The sequence below is a fragment of the Notothenia rossii genome, assembly GCF_949606895.1.
Source record: "Notothenia rossii genome assembly, chromosome: 2".
NCBI lineage: Eukaryota > Metazoa > Chordata > Actinopteri > Perciformes > Nototheniidae > Notothenia > Notothenia rossii.
This window is the reverse complement of record NC_136904.1, coordinates 74,700,985-74,724,612: the sequence shown is the minus strand read 5'-3', so window position 1 is coordinate 74,724,612 and position 23,628 is coordinate 74,700,985. Positions and strand designations below refer to the sequence as shown.

General features: G+C 41.2%; 2 protein-coding genes across 2 annotated transcripts; one reads left to right on the top strand and one right to left on the bottom strand.

Annotated features, from left to right (window-relative positions):
* The first annotated feature begins 292 nt into the window (after nt 1–292).
* On the top strand, nt 293–23,010 carry gcc2 (GRIP and coiled-coil domain containing 2). Its single transcript, XM_079666404.1, has 24 exons — nt 293–632; nt 1,295–1,357; nt 1,495–1,579; nt 1,656–1,735; nt 1,849–1,953; nt 2,704–3,208; nt 3,664–5,513; nt 6,573–6,636; nt 6,765–6,865; nt 7,109–7,207; nt 8,173–8,292; nt 10,145–10,309; nt 10,875–10,979; nt 11,804–11,966; nt 13,320–13,420; nt 13,626–13,703; nt 13,817–13,954; nt 15,003–15,115; nt 15,478–15,654; nt 16,410–16,618; nt 18,417–18,641; nt 18,925–19,064; nt 20,957–21,158; nt 21,283–23,010. Exons 1-24 carry the CDS (start codon nt 627–629, stop codon nt 21,354–21,356), a joined length of 4,968 nt encoding a protein of 1,655 aa, XP_079522530.1. The 5' UTR covers nt 293–626; the 3' UTR covers nt 21,357–23,010.
* On the bottom strand, nt 19,453–20,918 carry tmem223 (transmembrane protein 223). Its single transcript, XM_079666411.1, has one exon. It carries the CDS (start codon nt 20,556–20,558, stop codon nt 19,764–19,766), a length of 795 nt encoding a protein of 264 aa, XP_079522537.1. The 5' UTR covers nt 20,559–20,918; the 3' UTR covers nt 19,453–19,763.
* Nucleotides 23,011–23,628: the final 618 nt, after the last annotated feature.

The window sequence follows — 23,628 nt, the reverse complement described above, 5'->3', positions numbered from 1 at the left end:
TGCCATATTGCAAATATGCAACAGTGGTTTAAGATGAAGAGAATCATGTTTTGGTAACACAAGGTGTTCAAAGGGTGTCAGTTAATTGTCTTACTAATATTTTTAATTTCAGCATCGACAGACGAATAATGTTCAGTTAATTCAGGTGGCTGTACCCAATAAGTACAAAATTCTGTCAAAGAAAAAAAATGTTCCCAAACTAAATAATTACATCCTGATTCTGTGTACATCTCAGACCCATACAACATCAACATCAATCCGGAAGTTGATAGACGCCATCTTGTGCAACTAGCCTAAAATTATAACCAAATAAGCAAAAATTAATGCATCCATAAAATAATGGAGAATTGTTGCCATTGTTGCTGCGACAGGACTTAACCACGAGCCAGGATCCTGTTTGACGCGTGACGTACATAATGCTGACGTCACGTGGTTGACGTTTGCGGAAGCAAGCCGTTGCTTTAACGGCTGTTACCTCACAATCAAAACAGAGGGGATGTTTTCGTATTAAACCTCGAGAAATCACTAAAGATATAACAGATTTCGCTTTTACTCTGTCCGGTCGACATACCGGTTATCTCTGTTTGCCTGACAGACGACTGAGAAGTATCTAAACATTGACTGAGATGGAGGTAAGTGTTCAGTGTCGAGGAGTTAGCTTTAGCCAGTCTGAAACAACTTAGTAATACCTGTATAGCATCTTAAAGTAACCTTAAAATATAATGCTCTGCTGTATATAGAGTTGTGCTTTGGACATTGAAACAGGGCTGTAAAGCAATAACATGTTAAGGGACTCGTTTGTTTTGTTTACTAGCGAGCTTCACTTCAAACCATCTTATTTAAATTTACTCAATATCGACTAAAACGTTACTTGTAAGGACATTAACATACTATATACAGTAGTACATATATTATATTCTAAAACAACCGGTATATTAAACCTGATTCCTCACCGTTTTTCATAACTTGCCTCTACCATCAAGTACATTGTGTCACTGTTGACACAGGGAAATATGAATACTTTGACTTAGTATATGTACATGCTGAATAAAATATGAGCTCCCAATGAAATGTATAAGCGGGTAAAACATGCTCTGTCAATTTGACATTTTGCAGACCAACATAGCGATATTATATTTTAGATTTTCAAAGGAAATACTGTAGGCTACTAGTACTGACTAGGAGACTGGTCTTTTGTCAAGCATGGGGAAAAAAGGAATAGCAGAGTTTTTAAATGTTATTGTTACAATCTGCACATATTTAGGTTTGCCTTTTTTTCCTTTGACTGAAACAGGAGCCTAGTGGTACCGGAGGAGAGTCTCCAGCTCCATCACCAGCAGGTGCATCCAAGTCCAAGGTACTGCACATTTAAATTCAGACTATTGATAAAAGGGATGTTAAAATATCTAATATTTGTCGAGATTTGTGTACAGTTAATTAATTGTTTCATATGTATTGGTATATATTCCTTCTTTCTAAATATTGTATTTGCAGCTGGACACACTGCCCAAAGATGACCTTATCAAGTTTGCAAAGAAGCAGATGGCTCTCATGCAGAAGATGAAGGGCAGATGTGGAGGTAGCTATACATGCTCTAAAAGCTCGTTTCTGTGGACCAACAGTGTACATCTTTGTGATAACATTTCCCCTTTCAGCTTTGGAAAAAGAAGTGGAATCCCTCAAACAGCAATCCAAAAACAAGAATGGCAGTTCAGATGACTCCACTCTGATACAGGTTTGTTTGTAGGGCAGAAATCTATCATGTGTCTGCTTTAAAATAAGGATTTGTTAACATGTCCAGTTCAGTTTCATACTTGCTCATGCAAACCCTGTGTGTATGTGTAACAGGAGTTGACTGAGAGGATGGATGCCTTACTGCTGGAGAAGGCTGAAACTCAGCAAAGTCTTTCAATTTCTCGCAAAGATCTAGAGAAGACTAAGCTGAAAGCCAAGGTGACTACAGCACAAATACTTTAATGAGCCAGTTTTACTGAATTTTATGCTGTTTCTCTGAAAACTGGGACATTTCAGCATATTTGCATACATTGTAAAGGCAAGGCAAGTTTATTTATATAGCACCTTTCAACACAAGGCAATTCAAAGTGCTTTACAAAAAATGAAAGACATTAAGAAAATGGCATTTAAAATCAGTCATTAAAAAGAAAAGATAATAAAATAAACATTAAAAGAAAAAATGCATGGATAAAAGTTACAGTGCAGTTTAAAGGGGACCTATCATGCAAAATGCACTTTTGTATGTCTTTAATACAGGAATATGTGTCCCCGGTGTGTCAGGGAACTCACCAAGTGTCAGAAAACACAACCCTCTCTCTTTTCCTCTATACCCAAATCTCTAAAAACGGGGCTGCAATGGAGCTGATACAGACTGAGACAGATTTGAAATTGTTCTGATGTCAGAAACAGGGAGCTCCACCTATATGGGCAACTCTCCACCAATCAGGGGAATGAGAGGTTGGGCCACGGCCGGTCATTGCCGCTCGAAAGCGCTGGAGACGCTGTAGTACATATGCCAGGCCTGTAAGTGGCGCTGTAGTCTGCCACAAATGCAGCGTGCCATGGTTGCCCTTCTGTCCCCTTCTGTTTGTTCTCCGCTGTGGCTCTTTTAAAGTCCAATCATTGATGCATGTATGCTTAAAAGGAACATATATTGTCATAAACCCCCATATAACTTATTTTGTGCAGGATGATGTAGCAGTGTTGCAAGGAGAGCTTGACCGTGCAATAGAAGATCACCAGAGAAAGATCACAAACCTGGAAAGTACAATTGAGGAGTCCAACAACAAGCACCAAGAAGAGATGTCTTATTTCCAGAGATTACTTAAAGAGCAAGAAGACAGTGACAGGGAGAGGGAGAGTGAAAGAGAGAGGGAGCGCCAGGCTGAAAGTGCCAGCGCAAAAGAGAGCACTGAAGAGGTCAGCCGTTGCTTAGAAGCACAAATGGAAGCGCTTCGATCTGAACTGGAAGCAATCCAAGAGCAAAGATCCAAGGAGATCGCTGAGCTGCAGGAGAACCACCAAAAGGAGTTCACCAAGGCCCAGCAGGAGGTGGAGAACCTGAAGGAGGAGCTTTCTCACAAGGGTCTGCAGCACGAGGAGGAGATGAGGGCGCTGGAGGAGGACTGTGAGATCGAGAGGGACCGTCTCCTGCTGCTCCACGAGGAGCTGACCGAGCAGCTCGCTCTCAAAGGTACAACAGAACTTTATTTGACAAAAGAGGTCGGAGCGAGACCTATTGCAGTGAAGTGTGCTCACTGTTTCCTAGAGAGATGGTGATACTGTGTATGCACACTTTGAATTGATTTTTGAAACCTAAGGGTAACCCAGTTTTGCAGCATAGAGACTTTTTATGTGCAAGCAGAATTGGGGCTGCTACGATCGGGTTATTTTATTATGGAATCTTCTATACTTCTAACACAACATAATTCACAAATTAAAAGCCAATCTGAAGAGGTGTGTTTTGGTGTACACATTTTTATTGTGTATATGTGCTCCAGTCTAATGAACAAATGAATAAATGAACAATGAGTGCTTATATTATAACTGTATTGTCAAATATTGTATCTGTGTGTCCATATCTGTAAATCATTGTTTCATTGGACATTAAAAAGGCTTTTCCAGCTAACATGAGCTATATGTTTCCAGACAGCTTCCTCCAGGATGTGCAGGAGGAGGACGAAGAAGCACCCCGCAGTTTAGGGATCGCTAAAATGCTTGAGCTGTCGACCTTCAGTCAGGGTGAGTCCACCCAGAGTGAGGGAGAGGAGACAGAAACCGGGAGAGTGAGAGCACCCATGGAAGATCTGCAAGCCCAGAACACCATGTTACAGGACGAGCTCACCCTGCTAAGCAATGTGAAGGGTGAGCTCGAGGCAGAGCTGGAGAAAACCAAGGAGGAGTTTCAGACGGAGAAAGAAGAGATGGAGTTTAAAATCAATGAATTGCAGATGAACAAGGACATTCTTCCCAGTGATGTAGCCATAACCCTGAACCCTGAGCAGCAGGATGCAGAGTTACAGCAACACAGTGAAGCCCTCCAAGATAGAAGTGAAGAGTCGGCAATAGCTCCTGAAGACCAACACCTCTTGAATCCAGAGGAGCTGAGGGCCAAATGGGAAGCTTTGAACACCGAGAGAGACTCTGCCGTGACTGAGTGTCAACACGTGAGAGAAGTGCTGCAATGTGTGGAGAGAGAACTGGGCGAGAAGACACAGGATGTTGTTCTTCAGCAACAAGCCATGAAAGAGCAAGGGGCCAATACTGTACAGGAACTCCAAGACAAGATGGAGCAACTCAGCCAGGAGAGGGAGGAACTACATGTGAAGGTGAATCAGATCTCAGAGGAGAAAGACACCCTGATGAAGAACCTACAAGACCTGCAGCTGAAGCTTGAAGACCAGAAACTCCAGTCATCTGTGGAGGAACACACTGCTTTAGTGTCTGAGCTGAAGCAGTCTGTGGAGGAAGTGAGCAGGCAGAACGAGGAGATCCTCTCCCAACTGCACATGAAGGAAAACATGACCCAAGACCTGAAAGAGATGGTGAACACACTGACTGAAGAGCGGGACAGGATAGAATCCCAGCTTCAGCACAGAGAAGAGGAAATGGAGAGGCTGAGCGACAAGAGAGAGACAGAAATCCAGAGGCTGCTGGAGGAAAAGGAGAAGGAGGCGCTTGTGTGCAGAGGGGACCGAGAGCAGGAGTTGAAACTTCTTGAAAAAGAGAAGGAGGATGAAGTGCAACATCTAAAAGAGGAGAGGGAAAGGATGCAGGAGACAGCTTCTGCTTTGGAGCTGACAATCAAAGAGTGCTCCACAGAGAAGGCTGACCTCCAACAGAAATTGGAAGAGGCCTCTGCTGGCCTTTCCAAAGCCCAGGAAGCAGCGGGGCTTTTGGCCTCCAAGCTGGCAGACCTGGAGGCTCAGCTGGAGCAAGAAACATCTGAAAAGAACCTCCTAGAAGCAAAGTTAAATACACTGAAGACGGAGGACACAGAACAGGCCCGCGCCACCATCACAGCTCTGGAGGAAACTCACTCTGAAGCGCTCAGAAACTCCACAGAGGAAGTTGAGGGGCTCCGATCACGTGTGGGTGAGCTGGAAAAGGAGAGGGAACTGTTGAGGAGCAGCAGCGTGCAGGAGTCTGAAGGGGCCGTAGGGTCAGAGGAGGTGGAGAAGGAGCTCCATGCTCGTATCGCAGACCTGGAACAGGAGAGGGAGATGTTGAGAAACAACCTGGAGGAGGTGGTGAAGGACACTGAAGGTCTGCAGAAAGACCTGGAGGACATGAAATCAGTCAATGAGAAGATGAATGAGGAGAACCAGAGACTGCAGACTCACATCTCTCTGGTGAATGAGGAGGAAGAGGAGAAGGAGGAAGGGGAAGTGGAGAGTGAGATGGAGGGTTTGGAAAAGCAGAGAACAGAGCTCAAAGACCAGCTGACGGAGAAGGACTCCCTCATAGCTCAGCTGAGAGGCGAGATCGCAGCGCTGCAGGTGAGGGGAGACCCTGATGCTTTTGGTTGGTGTTAGTGAACAGGAAATGTAGATGCTGTTGTCCTGATCATGTCAAGCTAAATGTTCTGAATCATTAGTTGTGTTTGATCATGCAGATAAAGCTTTAATAAGGTCACACATGGTCATTAGGACACATTCATCCAGGCAGACCTTTTCTGATAGCCCTATTTTTGAAAAATGCTCAAATCAAAAGATTTCCCAAATTGAATATAGTTAATTTAGTTAAAAAAACTAGTTAAAAACAACTAACAAGTAATTAAACCAGGGGTGTCAAACTCAATTTCAACTCGGCCACATTAGCATCATATGGTTGCACTCAAAGGGCCAGTTTTATATATAAGACTATATAAGAACAAATATATAAATATTTAATATATATAAAATAATGTATTATATAACATTATTGCCTCTGCATTGGATTATTATCGGATAGGGTAATAACTTCATAATTAACGACGTCTGAAAGCAGAAGTCTAGGGCAAACAATTGCAAGTCTCTTCAGTGCGCATGTCACAAAATGATTTAAAAAGAAAAGCCAAATTAAAAAAAAAAAAGTGACATTTTGAGGAAAAAAAGGCAAATTCGAAGAAAAAAGTCTAATTTGAGATGCATTGTGGGACATGTAGTTTATGGGCAATGTGCTTCTGTAAAGCAGCATGTAACCGTATAATAAACATATTATATTCTTTGCAAGCTCTTGTGGGGCCGCATTAAATGAAGTCGCGGGCCGGGTTTGGCCCCCGGGCCTTGAGTTTGACACCCCTGAAATAAACATTTGTAAAATAACTAGCATTTGCAGCTTTTGCCTTAATTCTTACATATTATATACCTATAAGTAGATTAAATGTTTTTTTTCCACTTTAGAAATATTGCAGTTCTTATTTCCTGTTACTCTGACCCAGGTATCTAACTCTGGAGAAACAAACAGATGCACATTTTTAGGGGGGAATGTTTTCTTTATGAACATTTTGATAAAAAACGATGATTACTGACTTTGGATTGGAATGTTTTGTGCTTTTCACTCCCTTTCTCTCTCAGGATTCTGCCGTCCAGTCGGCTTCCTCTGAGGAGAATGCAGCCAGTGAGACCACAAAGAAAATAGGTAAGACGACATTGTTAGTATTTATACTATATATTTAGCTACTAAATATATGGTCCTTAGTTTGCTTTCCCTTTGGAGCAAGTTTGAAATGACAGATGATCATAACTCAGGTCTTATAACTCCCTCAGCTCTCCTGGTGAAAGAGCACAAGGAGAAGGACGAGAAGATGAACAAAATCAAAGCAGTTGCCATTAAAGCAAAGAAGGAGCTGGAAATCAGTAAGAAAGAGGTAAAGAGAAGCATGCATTTTCGATACTGTTAATGTTGGATTGCTATCCTTTATTAAACATGTACTTGACATTTGAACATTAGAATGATAATAAATAGGAGTTTATTGTGTTTCCTGATTGTTTAACCAGAGTTTGTAGTGTAAGGAAGCAATATACCAAGGTCAGGAAACTAGCTAAACATTGATACAGTTTATTTTGTTCCCTCTGTGCTCTGATTAGTGATTGTACACATTTCCCCCCAGGTTGCCTCCCTCAAGGAGAAAGTAGAGTCACTGGAAGCAGAGAAGGCGAAAGTGAGCAGCTCTATGAAGGATATCATCCATGGTGCTGAAGGCTACAAGGTATGCGCAACAGAAGAACTACAGGAATATCCTGCTTCAGTAATTGTATCAGTGTCTAAATATTTCCTAATCTTTGACAACAAAAGGCATTATTTAGCCTGGAGCCACTTTCCTTTGCCTCACTGGCGAATGAAAATGAAGTTTCGGTGTCCAGCGGTATCAAATGCCACCATGTTTAGACTACTGAAGGGAGTAGCACAATCTTCACTTTTCCAAAATCCTGTATGTACGCTAAACATTGAATTATTAAAAGGCTGCTGGAAGAATTTTGGCGGCCTACCCAGGACGTTAGCATCGCCCTGGTTCCTTCAAAATACATTTTCTTCCATTGGAGTTTTGATTATAGCGTACTAAAGTCTGTGGCAAAAGCGTTTATGATATGATATGATGACTAATGACACACTACATCTTTACAAATAAACACCACTTTAAAGATTGTTTATGTGTAAATGCAATCGCTAAAGTTCGGATATCAAGGAACTACCACCATCAAGGAACTGCATGATAATGTTCAGTAGTCTAATTTATCATGCGTTTTAATGTCGTAGGACAAAGAATGGCAATCTATCAAGGTTATTAGCCTTTTTGTAGGTATCTCACCAAAAACGTATTGACTTTGGAATAAGACAACCTGAAGTGCAAAACATTCAAACTAGTCTTTGTTTTAGGACTAATTCCTGCTGCACTCTTCTTCATGCCTTTCTAAAATGCTGCTTATTAGCAAGTGGAAGTCTGCTCACTATGAAACAGACCTCTGCGCATGATGTCACTCCCCAAGGTCCCCATAAGCTGTCCCAGAATGCACTGTGCTTTACGACTGTGTCTCCATTAGGGGAGAAACCAGTCTGTTGTGTCTAATGAGAGTGTGTAAATACAGCTGATGTTTGAGATGCATAGTGTTTACCTTCAGTGAACTGTTCAACCGGCTTCCAGTAATAAATGAATTTGTGTGTGTTTGCGTGTAGAACCTGCAGATAGACTACGACAGGCAGACAGAGCAACTGGATAAAGAGAGGGAGAAGGTGGAGGAGGCGGAGAGACAGATTGCTGAGATGACCAAACGATTCAGCAGTGCTGTCACACAGGTAAAACAAACACACACTCAATCACACACTCCCACACATAACAAACACAAAGACTGCCCTCACCCTCCAGTAAATCCCAGCAGCGCCGCTTTCTCCGGCAATATATCTCCAATACTTCTCGCATAACTCAGCCACCATCTGATTTACAGCGAGTCATTTTAGCCAGCGACACTTAACGCTGTGATGCTTGGCGGCGCAGCTCCTGCAAATAGCCCATCAGATGTGACTGGGTGAGCTGCGGAGAGATTTTGTTTATATATACTCCTCTCCCCAAGCTCATAACTGTCTCTTTCCAATGAGGGAACAACAAGCAGGTAAATGGAGCGGAGTGTAGCTTCCATCTGCTGCGTGTGAGAGCTACACCATTTCTGAGACTTTTCATATTCTTGTGGGTCTCTGGTGGGGGGGGGCAGAAAGACTGAAAGCTAGTCGGGGATCTAAGAGTAGGCCTGGACATCTCTGTTTGTTTACCAATCATATTCCAGTGTTTTGCTGACAAATGATGAAAGGTAGCTTCTGCTGCTCGTTCAGTGTTCCTTGCAGAGGAAGCCCTCAGGCTCCGCCGCTGTCAGATTTGCATGAATGACTCTGAAATGTGTTCATGCAGGTTTGGCACATTTACCTATGTTTTGCATTTGCAGGTGAACACCTTGGATCTGAAATAAGTATCTTTGCAGTGGGATTTTTAAAGATTATAGAATAAAAGCTAAACCTAGCTTAATTTACCACAGTCAAATCCTACTGATTATGTGCAATATTCAAAGAAAAAGTACAAACAGAAGTTATTTTGATTGAACATGCTAATGGAAACCTTTACCTAAACCGGAGGAAAGGCAGATACTGTATGTATTCACTTAAGGATATAAGAGTCAAAGCTGTGTCTGTCTGTATATGTCACCCCTTGTTTATTTTTACCATTGATAATGAAGTCACATTTGATCTATTGGTAAAGGCAAGTGGACATATAATCAGGGGTGCACACAACTTTCTCAGTGAGGTACTCAGATGAGTACCTGGAGTCAGTGTTTGGTACTCCAACTTCCAGCTCCCCTCAAAGTTCCCATGAAGCCCTCTGTATCGCGAATGTCAGCGGGTGGGGGTGCTAGTGGAGTATGATGAAGCCCTCTGTATCGCGAATGTCAACGGGGGGGGGGGGGAGTAGTAGAGTGCAGAGCTTCGTGACCACAGAGCGTGTGAACGTTGTGATCAGCTGTTTTAGCGCAGTGCTGCTGTACAGGCCGACGTTAACAGCAGCCCTGTCTGTGCACACGGAGACCAACTCCGTCGTCCGATGATCTAACCGCCTTCTGGAAAAGCTTCACATATACATCGGTACGCAAATGCGCTTTGTGACACAAGTGACGGTACGCATTTCAGATTGTTGCCGCGCATGCGTACCTGCGTACCACTTATGTGCACCCCTGCATATAATTCACATGTTCAGGTTCATATTTGTATTTTGTGTCTCTACTCGGACATGTTTACATGCCTTCCTGTTCAAAAAGGTATTTATTTGTCTCATACTGCCTGTGCTGCAGCACCTCTTTTCACCCTCTGTCTGAAACCTGAGCGCAGTCAACCGCTTAGAGATGTCCCGCCCCTTACCCTATTACATACAACGTGTTGGAGCGCTAGTCAATAGAAGCACAAGTACTACATAGTGATGTCATAATGTTACGGAAGTAAACAAAAGAGTCCAATGGAGGCGTTTCAGGCAGGGGGGGGAGTTTCTTGGCAGACCATTTACATGCACACAAACTTATATAACACTACAGGAAAGGGAAAACTCCAAAAAGCATAATTAGTTGCCATCTTGAAGGGTTAGTAGTCTAAATTGTGAATGCTTTTACAGATTGAAACGCTGAGCTGTGAGAAGGAGGACCTGCAGGCCAGCCTGGAGACCACGAGGAGCACAGTGAGGCAGCAGGAAGCACAAAACCAGGAGCTGCAGAGACAGTCAGCCGCTCTGGAGAGAGACCTGCTGGCAGAGAGATCGATGAAAGAACAGAAGATCAAGGTAGAAATATGAGAGAAGGATACTCTGTACTCATATGTACTCATCAGAGGTCATGCCAGCTTCTGCTCCCAATTTTGTCTGTAAACGGATCTTATAAAGCAACATTCAGCGAGGGAAACCTTAGACTAAACTATGACTGTTTTTTTTACTGTTCCAATTTTATGCAAAAAACGTGAACACATTTTGAGAAATCACAAAAAAGTATTAATGCTTTGCTGCTTGGCCAAAGTTGGTGAATTGATAAAAGCAAATATGAATTGGACAAAGCAATGAACAGTTTCAGAAAAATACATGACGTATAAATGGCATCCGATTGATGTAAAAAGAATAGTTCTGCAATGGAATAATAGTTTTCTGACTGGTTGACGTGTATCTCTTATCTTGATGAACTAATCACTGACAATCACATGGATTGAAACCAGCGTCAATTCACAATGTTCTTATCGGATTTTTCCTTGAAATTCTGTTCAAATTTAAATTCATATTGAAACTATGAAATGTACATTATATACTTAATAAAAACTCCTCTGTGTCCTCATGTCTGTGTGTTTTCCTGCTTTTCCAGGATTTGTCATCTGCCACAAAGGAGTTAGAAGAGCTGACAGCTCAGCTCCGCAAGCAGCAGCAACAGTCTCAGCAGACTGCCCAGGAGCTGGAGCAGCTACGCAAGGTACACACACACACACACACACACACACACACACACACACACACACACACACACACACACACACACACACACACACACACACACACACACACACACACATACACATACACATACACATACACATACACATACACACACACACACACACACGTTTCAGACTGTAGTGTCTCTGAGGGCCTGTCCACTCAAGCGGCTGGACTGGTGATGGTCGGCCTGCAGCTACAGTAGCACCTCTCAGAGAGAAAGAGCAGTTTTAGCCCACAGCACAGGAACTGATGTTTCTTTTCCATTAATGGAGACCCTTTAAGTACAACAGAGTACATGCAAGCCGCCAGGAGCTCTGACTTCATGTCCAAAAAACACAGACCTCTTGAGGTCCATACAGATAATAGTCTTTGAGAGTATAGAAAAAACGAATAATGATATATTGGATTTTATTGATTTTAGAGTAGTGATGAAGAAATGTGTATTGTCTTCCATTACCGCCTTATTATTAAACTTTAAACTTCCCTGTACAAAGTACTACAAACATATATTCATCTTTAAAATATGAAAGATAGTGGGTGAGGGTATTGTCATTGTTATTCAATGATTCTACATTTTTGTGAGACCTACTTCAGTCCACTAAAGAATACAAATGAAATATTTAATAATATATTTTTTAAATATAACAACGGCTTAAAAATGATATTCTCTTTCAATTACATTTTGGATAAAGATAGTCAGTTGTTGAAAGTCAACCTCAACTCTAAACCACATTTTCCTCTCCTGTAAACGTGTGCAACATGTTCACTGTACTGATTGTATTTTGGCTCTGCCTGCAGGAGGCGCAGCAGAGCTCTCTGCTGGACATGGAGATGGCCGACTACGAGCGACTGGTGAAAGAACTCAACGCCAAACTCTTAGATGGAGAGGAGTGTGCCGTGGAGTTAAAGGCCCAGATAAACACACTGAACCAGAAGGAGGACACACTCAAACAGGAAATCCGTACGTGTGATACAATATCAGCTGGGGTTGGCTGCAGCCCGTTCACACCCCTTTAAATATAGGCAGGTCTAGCTGAAGGATGGATATATAATTATGTAGAAAATGCATGAGAATAAGAACAGCGTGATTCCACACGTATTTGAAGATTGTTCAGACCTGTACAACCTCAAAGGATTCAAAGGCTTTATTTGTCATATTCACATAGCTACAGTGTACAGTAGTTGTTGGCGAGGAAAAACTTGAATCTCAGACTCATCCAACAATTCAACATATCATGTATCAAAAGAAAAATACATAAAATAGTTCAACAGACAAAACGGTGCAAGTAAGTGTTAGGAATAAGAACAATACATTAATATAAGATAAAGAAATAAACAGAATGAAAAATGAAATACTTGTAGGATAAATACTGTATACTGCTATAATAAATAATTGGAAACCTGTTTGTTATTTGACAATTATACAATAAATATGTATTGTACTGTAACAAATGAGACAAAGCACATCAGAGCCATTGTATCAGGTATGGCTGAAACTGACCTGCTCAAATAGGATGTTTAATAAAAAGGAGTGTCTTTGTATAAATGCAAGCCATAAAACCGCAACATCCCGGGTTTACATCCTGACTTGTGGTTAGACACACCCCCACCCCCCTGTCTCTCTCATCATTTTCTATACTACCCTCTTTCAAATCACGGGGAAACACTTCAGGGAAATGATTTTTAATAAAAGACTGAACTCTAGGATATTTATTTTTGACAAAGTGATATATGCTACAGGCCTGATAAGTAAGTGAACAGTTTTAGTTCTCCATTAACTGAGGGTTAACATTTATTCTTCCTGCAAAGCCCTAATGATTTACTGTCTACCATATTACTGCAGGGTAGGGCTGCTCGATTATGGCAAAAATCATAATCTCGATTATTTGGGTCAATAATTGATATCACGATTATTAAAAACGATTATCCATTTACTTTGAAAACATCAATTTATTGAAAAAAAATGTGAACAGTATGTTTTTAACAGTTGATTACCCTGAACTTTAATTAAATTATTATTATAATTCAACTGAAAAAACAATCAAATAAAAAAATTTTTAAAATCGTTTTATTTAGATTATGTTGTTTTCATAATCGTTGCAAGCCAAAATCGTAATTGAGATTAAAATACGATTAATTGAGCAGCTCTACTGCAGGGCCGTCTGTATTCTGCCTGTCTTTTCTGTCACACTCCGTTTCCTGTTGTTTGAGACTGTCAAGCTGTGAAATAAAACACTGAAGTGTGTTTATTTCAGCTAAACCATTTGTATGTGTCTGTGTGTGTTCACATGTGCCTGTGTAATTGTGTCTCCAGACACTTTGAAGTCCCAGCTGGACCAGGGGGAGGAGAAGACCTCCAAGATGAAACAGCTGCTGGTGAAGACCAAGAAGGAGTTGGCCGATGCCAAAATGCAGGTCTGTGTGTGTGTGTGTGTGTCCCGCTGTGTTAGTGTGTGCAACACTGCTGCCTGATGAATGTAAATGGTGTCATGCAACCATGTGTGGGCATTATTGAGGGGTAGGCCTTGAAGATATAGGGTGTAGTTAATCATTTGTGCATGTTGCCGAGATTGGTAATACGAGTGTATGAATTTCAATGTGTTTATGTGTGTGTGCTCAGGAAAGCTCCCTCATGATGCTGCAGGCTTCTCTGAAGGGAGATCTGGAGGCTAACCAACAGCAGCTAGAAAGCGCCAAGGTAACACAAGCACCAATCAGCACAAATTCTGTCAGCTATCCCTTTTGATCAAAGATATAGTTCTACGAATGAATAAGTCACATGCTAAAGTGTGTGTGTGTATTTGCGTTGAGATTGAGGCATGTGAGCTGATGGCCGAGCGCCATCAACTGCAGGAGCAGCTGAGGTCTGCGCTGGAACAGCAGCAGAGAAGCAGCAGCTCCCTGCAGCAACGCATCAACAGCCTGCAGCAGGAGAGGGACATTGTTAAGGTACACACACACACACACACACACACACACACACACACACACACACACACACACCACACACACACACACACACACACACACATCATGTCCATCCTCAATGAATGCAAAGTTCCTGGAGAGCGATGTAATATAGAGCTATAAATCATTACTATTTCCTTTAATAATCTCTGTTATTTCTGATGAATCGTTTTAGTCGTATGCTCAATGTGACACCTTTGTTATTGCTTGTGTGCTATGACCATCAGTTAAAGAACGCCTGTATAAGAAGCTGGTAGCTGTAATGTCTTTGTACTTTTGCTTAGAGCATGAATAAAACAGTCAATTATGAAACTTTGTTTGTTGTCGATTATCAAAGGACTGATCCATTCAGTAGTTACTTGTTTTAGCAACAAGCGTGATGTGACTGGACCTTTTTGACTAAAAAGCAAGAAGTTTAAGATCATTCTTTAAAATACCCTAACATGAACTCTCTGTTAAAGTGCAAATGTTTAACAAACCAAAAACCAGCGAGCAAACTGATCATATTGTTTGTGTGTCACATATTTCCATGGATTTTGTATCGGTACGTAACAGTCTTCCATCTTTTTAGAGACCCACATTTTTATATCATATGCATCTGCTCAAGCATGAGGTAGATACAATATTTTCATATTAAAATGTAGAATTGAATAAACATTTCTGAAATAGTTTCCTAATGGTGTTATCCCAGGGAGACACTCTGCAGTACAGTGAGTGCACCATTGCACTGAAATAAAGTAGTTGTGTAAAGGGTTATGATTCATCATCCTATTATCTGATGCACTTTTTGAACATAGGTCTTTAAACGGTTGGCCAAAGTCAAGTTGCAGTTGTTTTTTCTAAAGCAGTGAAAATGATATCCTAAGAATAAAAGTCCCTAGGTAAAATTAAGTCAAATAAAGACCTCCAGTATTTCTCTTCAATTGTCAAACAGAAGGGCAACTACAAATTGGTTCATCTGTCACAATATTTCAAATGTATGCTGTGTTATTCACTTTAAATGTCTTGTTCATCTTGGTGCTGATTCCAGGCTGAGCTGATGTCAACGACAAATGAGTTTGAGGGTTACAAGGTGCGAGTCCACAATGTGCTCAAACAGCAGAAGAGTAAAACCACGGCCCAGGGTGAAGGAGACTTTGACAGGTAAGGACAACACCTGTGTGACCAATTTCCATGACAAAGGAAGATGCAGGGGGGAAACCAGAAATATGGGTGGTGCATGCTGTCAATCAAAACAATTCCATAGAAAGACGCACACAGGAAATTACCTGAATGCTAATGCATTAATAGCTACACAATCAAAAATATTAAAACTATACAAAGAATATCTACATGTTATCCACACAATTATATTATTAAAGTAACTAAGTGAGTATAATCTTTTTCTGTTACAGGCAGCTACTCAAATGACCTTATTAGACCAAGCATCATGTAGCAGAATGTGTCCGTTAACACACACAAAGAGTGATATGAATATACTGAATATGTGGTTATGTGTCTGGCAGGACGCAGTTGTCCTCTGAGGTGGAACAGCTGAGGTCCAGGCTGGCAGAGACTCAGCAGAGCCTTCAGAGCAGCACGGCAGAGCTGCAGCAGCTCCAGAGTGAGCACGACACTCTGCTGGAGAGACACAACAGGATCTTCCAGGAGACCGTCAGCAAGGAGGCCGAGCTCCGCGAGAGGTGAGCTGGATTGGTCAAATTTGATTCGTCTCTAGTTGTTCATTTACCCTTGCTTGTCTTGATTTTGCCAAAGTACCATCTTGATTGATTGTAACTTCTCTCACACTCCCTAAAAGCATTCTGACAGCAAGAGTTTGTGCTTTTTTTCAAAATATTTGTATTTCTTTTTTTGCAGACATGGCACTTTCAGCACATTAAACAAAGTACAGAACAATTTGTCAGTTAAAGGAACACCCATCCCCGACCCCTACCCCTACCCCATTAGGTCATGGTCACAGTAAATAGGAAACAATGACAAAAATATATAATAATAACAATACAATTAAATAAAATAATAAATAAAACAAAAATAATCAAATTAATAAATCGCATCACAAAGTCACAAATAGCAGGAATACAGCAAATTAACATTGAGTAAAATAATGAAGACACATGAGAACAATAAAGGATACACAGAGTATTGGTCGCAATAGTTTTTTTTGTCATGACATTCCTACTGATTCTTATGAAAGCCCTTCGAGGCAAGCAGGCAAAATAAATGTCTATATCTGATCTAAATTGTTTTTCTATGATAATAACCTAAATCAGTTTATGTTGAGGTTATCACATACAAGTCATAAACACAGGAGGCAAAACCATTTTAGACCAGACTTAGAAAATAGCACCTGCCTCTCAGGGCTACTGTACATTTCCTACTGAATGAAAAGTCTCTAAATCATACTTTTAATCACCTCTTTCTCTGTCTCCCCCTCCAGGCTGCTGGCGTTGCAGGCGGAGAACATGGCTCTGAGGACAGACCTGACCCAGGCTCAGGCTGACCTGTCCTCACAGGTGGAGGCCCAGAGGCAGACCTACAGGGAGCAGCTGAGGAAGCTGCAGGACGACCACCGAGCCACCGTGGAGACCCTGCAGGGCCAGCTGACCCGCGTCGAGGAGCAGCTCTACAACCTGCAGAGCCAGAACAGTAAGTATGACGGCAAGTTCAAAACACGATCAGTTTAAAATAATCAGGCAATAACTACCTGATTCTATTTAAAAAGTGGCAGTGGACTAACATGAATTGAATCGTATAAAGATTGTCAAGGTTTTCTGTCTTGTTTTCTCTGCTACTCTATAAGAGAAATCATAAAAGAGAGAATACAGGAAGGGGCATGTTGGTGTGTTTATCAGTTGAGGGGCCCTGGATGCTCATTCATCACCTCCCACACAGCTGCCCCCTGGAGTCAAACAGCAAAAACACACTGTGATGACTCGGAAAGGAAAACGCGGGTGTGTGTGCGTGCGTGCGTGTGTGTGGGTGTGTGTGTGTGTGTGTGTGTGTGTGTGTTTCTTCTTCTGTCACTCAGCCTGGCCAGGTGTTGGCGAGGCTCCTCAGCTCCGTCCCCGCCTCTCAGTGTGGCACACGGCTAACTGTGGCATCTGGAGAGACTCATCATTAGCGGCTCACACATGCAGGCCAGGATTAACTCCATATACGAGGCCAATCTTAGCATTTACTGAAAGTCATATATTTGGATTTAATGGTAGTTAAAAAGCAGAAGGGTGTTCCAACATCAGTGTGTGTCCCTGGCCGTAGTGGACAGGTGGGTCGTAAAACTGCCGGCCCCTGGACAATTTTTACTGGCCTCATATTTTATTTTATGAATCAACTGTGACCAAACTGTGAAATTGATCGATGTTCAATATAATGTCTCGTCCCATTTGCTTTCTAATCTAAACAGAACATAAACACACATTAATTACAGAAACAGGCTTTTTTACAATTTAGAATTGGGTAAAAGCAGCTGCTTTTTTTTAAAGAGTGGTCCAGGAATTTTATTCCAGTAGGAATTGGTGCCCCCAACCCCCATTCCATATCTTTCTTTAACCAGATGCAACTTCATTCTCTTGAATCTGTCCTCCATTGTTGTGTCAAGGGTCAGGGAAAGTACAGTAAAACAAAAAGCAAAATGATGCAGACGCAGCATTATAGACTCAAGATATTTGTGTTACTGTTTCTGCTCTTGGCAATGTGAGCTCTCAAGTTTACTGTTCCACCTCAGCTTTGTACTGGCCTCAAGCCCGGGAAACCATCAACCTGATTGTACGTTTCTCTGAATCCAGACCACACATCAAAATCTGGTCTAAACTCAGATGCATTTAATCTGATAAATGTACCAGCGTCTTGCTCTTCTCACTCAGCCGCATGTGCAGAGGCAGCCACCTGGAGGTGGGAAGGTGAGGAGATTGGTTTAGTGTCGGTCTGCTCTTTTAGTTCAGTGTCAGGCGCATTAATCATAATCTTCTCTTTTGTCCGCCCACTCTTTCAAAGCACCTCACCCTTCCCTCTTGCCTTCTATTCACACTTGTTGTCATTGTTCATGCCAGCTGAACTGTTTAACAGCAGAGTGTGTCTGGTGCCCCCTCATGTCACAAAGAAGTAGGACACTGATTTCTAATTTTGAGTAACTGCAAATGAATAGGGATTCTGCTCAGTGTGTGGATGGACCGATCATATTGCTTTAAACATCCAACAAATATACACTAACCTTTACTCTAAACATGTCTTGGTATATTTAAAGCCCTTATTTATTTACAGTGAATACTGCCACTACCTTGAACACTTGTATAATGTATATAGTATCAATTGTGTGTGTTAGGAGTAGGTTGTACATTGCTGTTGTTTAAGCACATTTTTGCTGTTTAGTATAGTATGTTTCTATTCATTTGAAAAACAATAAATAACTAAATGTGTTCTTCTACCAACCCTAAAACTCTTTCAGATTCAGTGGTTGTGCAATCCAGCCGTAAGTCCCTGATGTCGGACTCCCGCAGAAACACAGATCCCAACCAGGCGGGACTGGGACTGATGACCCTCAGCGACCTGCAGTCTATGGCCAGGGAGGAGGGCGAGGGAATGGAGACCACCGAGACCGAGAACTCTTCTCCTGCCCGTACGCCCCTGCCCTCTCTGGAGCAGCTTCTCACCTCCCCCAACCCCAAACAAGGTGTGTTTGAAACAGGAAGTGCTCCTTTTAACACTTATCAGATGATAAAAGCAAAGTGTTTATTACAGTTTGAACTATGTTTAGTATAATTTAGTATTTATATTCCCTGCTACTTTATAATTCTTCTCCAGTAAAATCCAGAAGCAAATATTGTACTTTTTACACCTACAAGTATTTTATAACTTGAGTTACTTTGGAGATTCAGAAACAATAACACACAAAATAAGCAATGCTTTTTCAAACAGTGAGCTTTAACAAGTGGGTTTTTTGGTCTTCCCTTTAGAGCCATTCGTCTGGACCGTGGAGCCGACCAAAGAAGAGCTCAGTCAGAAGCTGAGCACGGCCACGCGGAGTATGGAGCATATGAACGGCCTCCTGCATGAAACAGAGGCCACCAATGCTGTTCTCATGGAGCAGATCACCGTACGTATACACACACAAGTTCACACATTAAGAAAACACAAACGATTGTCAGTTTGATTTCAAGCTAATTCAAATTGTTTGTTGTTAGTTATATATTTAGATTTCAAATAAGTAGTTGTTTATTCTTAGTAGGGCTGTCACTATCAGATTTTCTGTTCTCCTGGCCAAAATAATTCACAATAATGATATAACTGGGATATCTATTTGGATTTGAAAAATAATAATAAATAATAAGGCTTGTAAAATTCAGCTTTCTTGTTTTTGGCAAATAAATTACACTCAAAATAGGATTGTAAGGAGGAGGAGGAGAACGAGTCTGTAACCATAGCGTGGGTAGGGAAGGGGAGAAAAAGAAACCGAAGACAAACAAATGGTTTGAGACGCTGGATTATTTGCATAATATTATCATTTGTATTATTATTTTGATATCAATTTCATTTTTATGAATATCTCAGTCATCGTCAATACCAGTATATCGCAACACCACTCATCGTAAATGATTCCAAATAGAAAAAAACGTTCAATTATATCTCAAATTTAACATCCTTCTTTAAATTATCCTCAATATCCAAATAACACATTTTATCTCATAGATATGATTTAATTGACAAAAGACAATCAAACAGAAACTGAAATTTGTTTGGCAGCTATGTTAAATCACATCCGTGGCGTTAGGTGTCCAACAAAGTTTTGCTTTGCTTAAATTGACCGGTAGGCCCCAACAGTGACATCAAACAGCCTAGCATTGGTTATGGTCCCCTCATTGTCCAAAAGGAAGTAGAACTTGTGTCCTTTGACCCTGAGCGGGATGAATGAGGGGGACTCCTGTCTGTGAGCATAGCAGGCTACCTGGGACAGTGGGACTGTTATTGTTTGGCCTTGGCCTGGTCCCAGAGGGGACTGTGTACAGACGGTCACCATCTTCCCCCCTTGGTGCAACACCACTTTGCTGACGGAGCGCCTGCAGAACAGCGCCCCGAGCCCGACAATCCATGCTCCTATTGCCACGCAGCCCACCGTGAAGCCGTACCTCCAGGTTTTGGAGCCCAGGTTCATCTCGAAGCTCCACATTCCGGCCAGTCCTGTGGTGCTGGGCTGCTTGACTTTGCCCTTACCCCCTGTGTCTCTGAGCCCGGTGAAAGCGAAGTAGCCCATGTACGTCCAGAAAAGTAACTGGGCGCCGCAGAAGGTCGAGAGGAGCCGGAAGAAGCGGGTCCTGTCGTGCTGGAACAAGGTGACATCTCTTGAGGGCTGGGCGGAGGAAGAGAGGCGGACAACCGGCTGTGTGTGAGCGGAGGCACCGCGGAGGCTTGTGGGGACGATAATCCTCCACAGACCAGCTGCACATGTAACCCGGTTAACCATGGTGGCCTTGCTCGATGTAGTCTGTGTGGACATCGACGCATTTTGAAATACTTTTTGCTGAATATTAACGAGACGAAACTGTTTGGAGTAACACTGCAGTGCCCCGCTAAGCAGCCGCTCTAATCCCATTTTTCACGACGTTAAACAAATGTATTCCTCCAACAGCTGTTAAAACTAAAGTATCTTATAATATCAATTTAGTAATCGTTGTTGTAACGTTTAACGCTTCTCTCCCAACACTCTTGACAGCCGCAGCTCAGAGGGCGCCGCCATATTTGTTATGTGTGACGTAGTTTTTTTTAAACCAACTTTATTGAGACAAATACACAACCGGTTTACAACAGTTAAAGCTTACCATTTGAGTCTACAACGTTCTTATTATACATCCATGGTCTACAAGCGGCAGATGGAAGACATTTTTATCAATAAATATCTAATAAAAAAAACAAAATATCTTATTTGAGCATACAGTGGTTGAAAGAAAATAGTATTATTAATTAACAATGCTGATGTGTTCTACTTATTAGTTGTTGAAGAGTGAAGTGCGTCGTCTTGAGCGAAACCACGAGAGAGAGAAGAGTGTGGCCAACCTGGAGTATCTGAAGAACGTCCTGCTGCAGTTCATCTTCCTACAGTCTGGCAGCGAGAGGCAGGCGCTGCTCCCTGTCATCCACACTATGCTGCAGCTCAGTCCAGAGGAGAAAAGCAAACTGTCTGCCATTGCACAAGGTATGTACCAAGAAACAAGGTGAACACCAACTGAAATTCCAAATAATGTATCTTAATCATGATTTTACTATCAATTATTTCTCCCTAAAATCTGACCGGTCGTTCTTTGCTGTCCTTTGTGCAGGTGAGGAAGAGGGGTCTGGGTCTCGAGGCTCAGGATGGAGCTCCTATCTACACAGCTGGTCTGGGATCAGATAGAATTGTTGATCAACCAACTCAAAAAAGTAAACAATAGGAGCATATTAAGATTGTTATTGCGCCTTTTTCTGTGAAAATGTGTGTTAAGATGTGATGCTGTTTATTCAAGTCACAAAGTGGTTGGTTAGGGCATTTTACAAAATATGAGTGTACGATAGAAGGGACCAAGAAATGTATCAGAAAAAGGATGAGGAACTGAGTGTAAAAGATTCAACCAAACCTTTTACATAAATATTGATTTTAATTTGCCGTTTAGTAGACACATTAATCTCTTAATCTCTTGCAAATCAAGTGAACTGTGAACTATTTCTGTCTTCCTTACTCTAACTATTGAAAAATATATGTATACGATATTTACTGGACTTAAAGGTTCCTCGAAGTAGAGCTCACAGTGCATTGAGACATCATTAGCACATTGTATACCCCTAGACAATGTGCACATATTATGGGAGAATAATTAATTGAAGGGAAAACTGAGTGGGGTATGGCATGATACAACTTGAACATCACTTTTAGACTTATATTGGGCATGCTCTGTGTAGCAGTGCACTTAATGGACTATGCTTGCTATTTTGGTTCATATCAAAAACGCTTCACATTTCTTTTAAAGAAAGTTTAACGGCATTTTGCTACCTGAGAAAGCAGCCATGTTTTTCATTTTTGAAGTATGTAAATTCACATGAAACTTGCTCTTTTTTTATTAATTGTGGCCTGGATGGTAGAAAAAGACCTCAAGAAAGCTTACATTCTTTAAAAAAACAACAAGCAGTAAGTGTTTTTGTAGAATTTATGGGTTAAAACATGCTATACCATAAATGTTTATCATAATTTCACTTAAAGTATGAAGGTGTGCATGTGTCTACAGTTTGACCGCATATTTATTCCTTTTTTTTCACTGTTTTTGCATTTGTTAACTAATGCCTCATTCTGAGATTTTGAGCGGTTCTTATTTTCATTCCTTGAGTTTTGATTCATCATATCCTGTAGTGATGTTTGGGATTTTTGTTCTGGTTACTGTGTAATTTGTCGTTACTGCTTGTTGTGGCTGATGTTATTATTTAATGCCAAATTATGATTTCAATGGTTTCTATGTCTATTTTGGGAATACTTTTGGTTTTGTCGGATGTTGCGCTGTTGTTTAATCACTGAACAGGAAAGATTTGTTGCAACTTCACCTGCTCGACTGTCTTGTTGAAGGACGGGACATTAGGCACGTCCTCCCTGCTAAAGTGCCCTTGAGAAAGACTACCTATCAGAGTGTCTGACCATGACCTCTGACCTCCCTGTGAAGGTGGGGGAAGAGACAATTCTGCATAGAAAGCACATCCACCCCCTCTTACTTTACATGCATTCCACTTTGCTCATGCACAAACAAAATGAAGTTAATTTCCCGGTTTCTTTTTTCATTCCAGTGGCAGCTTTTTTTGTGATTGCATCAGCATAAGTGAATGTATTTTTATCAAAGGCTTTTATATTTATGATGGTTAATGTCAACAGAAGCTATGAGAGATTACCGTAACTATAACATTTAATCTGTAAGCAGTAACAGTATGCTAACTACTTCACTGTACAACTTATTTCAGAGACAGGTCTTGTTTATTTTTCCTGTTATTTCTGACTGTAAACTAAAATAAAGTTAATGGCGAAGAAAATATTTCCGATTACTTTTATTTTAGAGCATTTTGCAACTTTGAATCTACTGGTCAGCTGCCAGATTTGTATTTGTTTGTTGGTTTGTTTTTCAAAAATCACAGTCACACCTTTATTTCAGAATTATACTGTTGCCAAGCACCTTAAGCATTAATTTCACAGATATTTAACCAGATAGTGATTCAGGATGAAAACATCAACATAAAAGAACACCAAACTGCTTATATTGTTGACATCCTGATTTCAGATTTGGAAAAACCTTGATTTTATGGCTGGACAGGGAGATTTCCCCCTTCTCTTCGCTTAGGAAGTCTTCTTCCTTATTGAACGAGGTAAGGGGGAGTAGGGGCTTTCCTTTTAAGGAAATAAATGTGGTTTTAGTGTCATGACGCAGTGAGGGGAGGAATCAACAATTAAAAGCTACTGTACGCCACTGGGAGTAAAGGTAAACATGATATTATCTGCTCCTACCCTACAGTGGAGCAGCACTAATAACCTCAAAGGTTTAATCCTATTTATTATATTGTTTCATTTATATCCTCTTACTTTGCAGATACTTGCAGAGTAGTGGTCTAATAGCCTATAAATGGTCTTTTCACTACACCCACTCGCCATGTTGAAG